A 7,163-nucleotide genomic window follows, 5' to 3' on the forward strand; every position below is an offset into this window, starting at 1 on the left:
AAAACTAAAAATACTTAGGTCCGCAGACTTACTCGGTCTCTTCTTATTGCAAGACTTGGACATCTTTCGTAATTTTGAACCGAACACGTCGATTACCACAGTCGCCGCCACGCCCGTTTATGCTAATTAGTCAATCAACTATGCACCGTGTAATCTAGGTGTTCCTGGCTTGTTAATTTCAAGTCACACTCCAAATAATTTACATAATGTAATGAAAAATATGAAGTTGCTTATAGGCATGTGATTTTATTATTTTGTGTAAATATAAAACGAGTGTTAACGTGTGAATTTATATTTTTATGAATCTAAAAAGGAGTGAAATAACCTAAAAATAATTATCTATAAAAAGGATACAATATGTATATCATTAATTTATTCCATAAAATATACATTTGCAAAGGGATCACATTTGGCATGAATAGCTCTCTACATTAAAAGCAGCGCGTCAACACCAAAACCATCAAGGTCAACAACAAAATCCTTTGAATTCGGACGTTGCAGATGTACTTGTTGGCGCAGGTGCTCTACGTCACTGTCTTAACAGGCCTTGGACAGCGTGCCCTGAAGCAGGCAGATTTTAGTAAAAGCTGTATGGAACAGCCCGCTTGGGAATGTCCACCACCTTCAGCAGCTTGGTTGCGCTTGGAGTGTCTGCGTCTTCAGCTACCTCGACAACAGCAGGGATTGCAGAGTATGGGGCATAGGTATGAGCAGCATGGACATATGGGCCCAAGGTATGGCCAAGGCCATACAGGGCAGGGTGCCCGTATGTCACAGGAGCAGAGAATCCATAGGAGAAACGACGAAGTGGAGAGTAAGCACTCAGAAAGGGAGCAGCTAAAACAGAGCGCTTCTTACGATCAGGGGCAGCCTCTGCGGCAGCAGCTGCTTCATCGTAAGCTGCCTGATGTGCAGCCTTAGCAGCAGCTACCTCTGCAGTGTCTGTAACAGGTTCTGGCAGCGGTCCGGGAAGAGCCAAAGGGGCAGCTTCTGGGGCATCAGGACCCACAGGAAGGTTGGTGCCAGAGACGCGGAAGCCAAGGGCATCAGCTACGTAGTGCTGGGTTTGGACCTTGCCCTCGGAGTCGATGTAATTGTAGGATCCCCTGACGACGCCAAAAGCATCTCGATGCTCATTGCGGGCAGAAGGACCACCTGCATACCCGAAGGAGTACTGGCCCAGCTCGTCCTGGGCATGATACTGTGTTTGAACTGGGGCATAAGGGATGGCGTTGTATCCAGCAGTGTATCTTGGATAGCTCAAGTGGTTATACGCCAGTGCTCCGTGAGGTATTGATATATGTGAAGTTGCATGGGGCACGATCCCTGGGTACAGGCCTGGGTAAGCACCAAACACACCCGGGTATGCCACAGACGAACCACAGCAAGCAACAGCCGCCGCAAGAGAAAATAATGTCTGAAATGAATATGTAAGAAATAACATCAGCAAAGAGACAACCGCTGGTATTTGATCTAAAGCGAAAAAATTACCTAAAAAAAAGTATTCATGTTATTTAATTCGTTTGAGGCTATAGATTTATCTAACAATGAAAACTTTACGAAACTGCTTACAAATGAGTTTATCAGCCAGTTCGAGCATATGAAAAATACTATCAGTGGTTAAAATATTCCCATATATATATATATATATATATATATATATATATATATATATATATATATATATATATATATATATATATATGTATATATATATATATATATATATATATATATATATATATATATATATATATATATATATATATATATATATATATATATAATGTACACTATCAACATACTCTGAAGGAACGTGTTGCTCATCAATACTAAGGGCACTTCCAGTGCTTACCAGAGCATTCATTGTGATCCAGCTGAGGAAAGAGGCTGTCTGTCTGTGGTGACCAGTGAACCTTCTTTTATACCGGTTTCTTCATAACAAGGACTATGGGGCGTGGACGGTTTTTCACAAAACCCTTCATGGTTTTTTATGGGACTCGTTTCTTTTTTTGCTTGAGAATTACGGGAAAAACAAGAGAAGAACTTGAAAACTCTAATGTTGTTTTTAAATCTCTTTCATTTGCTTATTCATTTAGTTTACTAATATGCGCCAATGATTATGTATACATGCATGTGTTCCATAAACATGAAACGAATAATGTACATATAAATGTACTCAAGATACACATTTACATGGGTATGTATACATAAACAAATATATCGGTGTCAATAACGTAGACATTGAACGGCAGTTTTAGTAACCATTAGATGTGTGTGTGCATGTATGTGAATTCCCCAGGACAGTAACTAGTGGCGTTATCATTTTATGAAAACAGGAACTCGAAGACAAGAAAAGGAAAATTTCCACCGTATCCAGTTACCCTTTCACCCAAAGCCCTGTAAATGAAATCCAGAGATTTCTTCTGCAATCTTTCTTCACACCTTTCATCCCCCTTGTCTTTTGTTCTCTATAATCAAGCAATTCTGTGTCGGGTCAGTAACTGGATGGGTAACCACCAACAAATGCTAGAGGCCATTGATTTACATAGCCCATGTAACAACCATTAGGGCAACCACATGGGCCAAATAAGTTCATCCCAAAATCAATACCTAAAATTTTGCAGCAGCCTCTGGAATCTCACATGAACGGCAATGGGTCACAGTGAGACTGAAAACACAAAGTGAGCGTGGGTAATCTAAGATCAATTAATCTATCATTAGCTAGATCACAACGAGGGAAAATAAAAAAATAAAATAATCTTGTAATTTTTGTGGCTATTTATTAGCCATTTTGTAGCAAGTCATAATAGAAGAAACAAATGAAACAGGTTACTTTATTCACAATCAGTATTAAGAGTGTATAAATAAAATCGATTATTTCTGATTAGTTCAACAAGGGAAAAATATACCATTGACAAACTGAAGAAAAAAATTTAAAAAAATATTAAAAATCAGTTTGTGGTACCTTCTCGCAGCTTCGGGCTCCGTGCTCGGACTTTACATAATCCTTTTCAAATGACAATCCTTTTCAAAGGTAAGGACTCGCTGCCTTCGATAGGCAAGGGGGGAAAAACCTGACTTCGGAAACCATTTCCTGGAGCAATCCCACAGTGTCCACGGGGCATGCGCACAGCCGAGGGCGTCGGCAGTGAAAGTTGGGAAACAAGCAGTCTGCAACAAAGTTTTGTATTTACCGATATTTTTCTAAAGGTTAAGCCGCAACATTTCTAATTAGAAAGAGGGGTTTCATTCAAATATTTATCCTTCACAGATACACAAGTCATGAGTTTTGCAGCGTATTAAGTAAAACCAAATGCTAAAAGGTAGTCATTCAATAGGTCAAAAAAAGAAAGAGAGAGAGAAAAAAAAAAGAGCGAGTAACATAATAACGCTACGACTAACGACAAAAACCAGCCGTTTACGCAGACGGTTGAATGGTTTGTGAGATTTGAAGGCCTGGCGTTGACCACTGAACTCTGTTCCTACCAACCGCGAATGGCCATTACTTTCTTAACACTCGAGGGATTTTACAACAGGAATTGTTATGTAATGTCCATTCTTAAACGAATGATTTTAGAGAGAAGAATTTAAACGAGACTAGCCGCTCTGGAGTGTATATAACTGGAACCGCTCATCTAACAAGTAAGTAAATGTCACAAAAATTAGTTTAGCTAAAAATTAGTTTAGAAAAAAGAGAGAGAGAGAGAGAGAGCTCATTTTGTTTCTCTAATGTCTTTACCACAACCTAAAAAAATGTACTTAATTGAGTTACTATTAACCTTCAGCAAACTGTTTTTCCTACGAGCCACAAACGGGTCTTCTCGAGATCTTCCGTTTCAAGAGGCAAAATCCCTCCTCTCGTTCCTCCTCCTCTGACTGCAATGGAGGGCAACTCACTGTCGTTATCTAGCCCAAAGCAGAAAAATACCAAAAATATGAGTGGGAATTTTAAAAAGTGGGTTTGAACTTCAAGTGATGTAGAGAATTACATGGTTGATTTTTATCCACATATCTACATCAACTTTCGATCCTTTGTGAGGGTAGACTCAAGCAGACGTCCTTTTGTAGAGAATCAGTTTCAGTGGGATTCTCTCCAGAGTCCAGTAAATACGACCATGCTGCATTATGTCTTTACACAAATATTCGCTCTGTGCAACTGCCTTTTCTAAAACCATCTTGTTTAGAGGTAAACAAGGTGGTTATAGAAGAGGCAGTCGAACAGATCAAATATCTGTACTATGATAATATGCAGCATGAACTTATTTACTGAAATCTGAAGAGAATCCCACTGCTTGAGTCTACCCTTACGAAGGTTCGAATTTTAATGTAGAGATGTGGATAAAACTCAGTCTCTTTCTCCGCCTTATTACGAATAAGCAAACTGAATATTTTCATGACAACCGACGTAAGTGGAATGCCTCTAGACTTACCACATTCAGTCAGGTCACCTTTCTTTCGCACTTTAGTCACGACTTCTTATTCCCTGTCATAAGACTTCGTTTCCTAATTCCATATTCTATCAAACTGTCTAATTGGTACACAAGAGTTCATCTCAGCTGAATAAAAATAACATGCTGATTTTCCTTCTCGTAAATGCCTATCAATGATTTTTCCTTTAGGCTGAGTTCGGAAGGTGCTACCCTTCCGGTTTTCAAGACTTCAGGGATGAGGCTGCTAGTTTCATGGCATTCTCAAATCTAGCTGTAAATGGCCAAAGACTGACTGCCTGATATATCAGAGTCGTTTACAATCCGTATCGAGCTTGGGACTGCCCTAGGACTGACTGCCTGAGAGGAAACTACTAGAACAGGGGATATGTATATATATATATATATATATATATATATATATTCATGTGTATATGTATATATATATCATGTATATATATATATATAATTTATATATATAATTTGTATATATGTATACAAGTATATATATATATACACACACACACACACACACACACATATATATATATGTATGTATGTATATGTATATATATATATGTGTGTGTGTGTGTGTATCTGTATATACACTTGTATACATATATACACAAATTATAATATGTATATATAAATATATGTATATATAATATATATATATATATATATATATATATATATATATATATATATATATATATATATTATATTTTGGGTAGTTTTCAGCAGATATGGTTCTTCCACAATTCAGTAGTTAAAAGTGGTCACAATAATCATTATCGAGTGAGTTCAATTGCCACAACCTTTTATGGTTGAGATGTTCGATCTTCCTCGATGCCAAATACCCGAAACTACAAATACCATAAAGATTGGGGAAAAAAAGATTCATAAACGCCTGCACTTGATACGAGGGCAGTACTAAAGTTCCTTTCAGGGTCTTTTCGAGCCCAGCCTCAATGTTTTCTGTTTTTTTTTTTTTTTTTGCATCCATTACCTGTGCTCTAGCCTTGCATAACGTCCACTGTCCAACTTCTTTAACAGTTAAATTTTCACCTCTTTGGACCAGCCTATGAGCGTCAGTGCTCTAGTGAATAAACTTGAGAACGTAAAAACAATCGGTAACCGCCAGGGACCTTTAAAAACGATGTCGTTCTGGTTTTGACTATATTTTGAAAAAAGAATAATAATATAAATGTGCATAAATTCATGTACATCAAGACAAAACTTCCAGTTCTAAAATGCCTGTATTATATCGCAGTACAGACGAAAACAATTAATGAATATACATCGTAAAACAACCGATGGTACGTATAAATACTCCCTTTTGAAATATCAATGTGACAATTTAGGGCAAAAGTAAAATATGATTCGATGTGGCACTACAGGCCTGCCGAAGGAGAAAGATAGAACAAATTATCAAATATAATGTGATTTATGAATTTCAAGTTCACCAGAAAACTAATCATTTTCAAAACCCTCTGAAGCATATAAGGCTGTCCACACAAGCACATTTGCGGGTGTCTTTTGACACGAGAACATATCCGGGCATCTTTTCACATGAGTACATTCCGGCCGTGTTTCTACACGAACACATTTCTGGCATGTGTTCACAAGAGCACATTTTCTGGCATCTTTCTGAATCTTTTCGCCAAACTTTGTCCTAAGTAGTCAATGAGGCAACGTTTCTGGATTTGAGAGAAAATGAAGTCGAGATATTCGTTCAAGTGACCAAAATCGACGTCAAACATATTCGTTAAGGTTTCGTCACACTCACCAGCTCGATAATGATTGGTCAATGACAAAATTGTGGGTTGGACACTAAAACTAGTCCAGAAATGCATACTCTTGTGACAACGTGTTTTCACTAACGTTACCATCACCATTTGTGCGTGGCAGCGATGCCAGAGAACTTAGGCAATCACCTGGCAGTACTTCATCTAGGGTCATAAAGTAAGACCCAATGCAAAAGTCTTCAAAAACAGACCCAGACCGTATGTCTGATTTCTACTGCTCTCTCTCTCTGTCTCTGTCTCTGTCTCTCTCTCTCTCTCTCTACAATATCGTCTCTTTATAGCATGAAGACTATTATCATACTGTCTTCATACTGCAGGCAGGGGATACTGTAAATGAAAGGAAAAAAAACAGCTGTTTTGTGATACTTATAAGCTCTGTTGCTTATCTTCAGTTGACATTCATCTCCTCGGTTGATCTACGAAAATATATTATTATATATTTTCTTACATTGACAAAAGAGATGATTATAATTTAAGGATGAATAAGAAATCAGATAGATATTCAGTGTGTTTTTAGATGACCCATCCACACCGTTGGAATTAAAGAGAGAGAGAGAGAGAGAGAGAGAGAGAGAGATTGCATCATCTCTCTACAGAACAAGAAAATTATTTCACGCCAGTGATAGTCATAAATTTTAATGAATAAAGATAAAATTTTTATTGTACAGTATTAAAGGAAAAAGTCTGCTGCACGCTTCTTTGGACACAACGAAACGTGTTTCAGTATTACACGTGTGATAAAGGAATACTGATAAAATCTTCGTTGATCCTTCTATTTTTATTTATAAAGAAAATAAAAACCGAATTAAAAAGTTAAGAGGGCATTGTGGGTAATGAATACTAAATATGTGTCTGGTAAAAGTGACCAGTAGATTCTACATATACATTTCAGCCTAAAAAAAGCAATAAATGAAGGTTGCAAAGG

The 7,163-nt window shown here is 37.5% G+C and overlaps 1 protein-coding gene across 1 annotated transcript in view; it reads right to left on the bottom strand.

Moving 5' to 3' along the window:
* Positions 1-423: 423 nt before the first annotated feature.
* The window catches only part of LOC136825204 (uncharacterized), an 8,405-nt gene continuing 1,665 nt past the window's right edge, over positions 424-7,163 (bottom strand). The window contains exons 3-5 of the mRNA XM_067081230.1: positions 6,540-6,565; positions 2,385-2,471; positions 424-1,417 (exon numbers count right to left, since the gene is read on the bottom strand). Coding sequence (XP_066937331.1) covers positions 578-1,417; positions 2,385-2,471; positions 6,540-6,565 — 953 coding nt within the window. The 3' untranslated portion in view covers positions 424-577. The remainder of the gene's footprint in view (positions 1,418-2,384; positions 2,472-6,539; positions 6,566-7,163) is intronic.

Source organism: Macrobrachium rosenbergii, chromosome 37 (genome assembly GCF_040412425.1).
Source record: "Macrobrachium rosenbergii isolate ZJJX-2024 chromosome 37, ASM4041242v1, whole genome shotgun sequence".
Classification (NCBI taxonomy): domain Eukaryota; kingdom Metazoa; phylum Arthropoda; class Malacostraca; order Decapoda; family Palaemonidae; genus Macrobrachium; species Macrobrachium rosenbergii.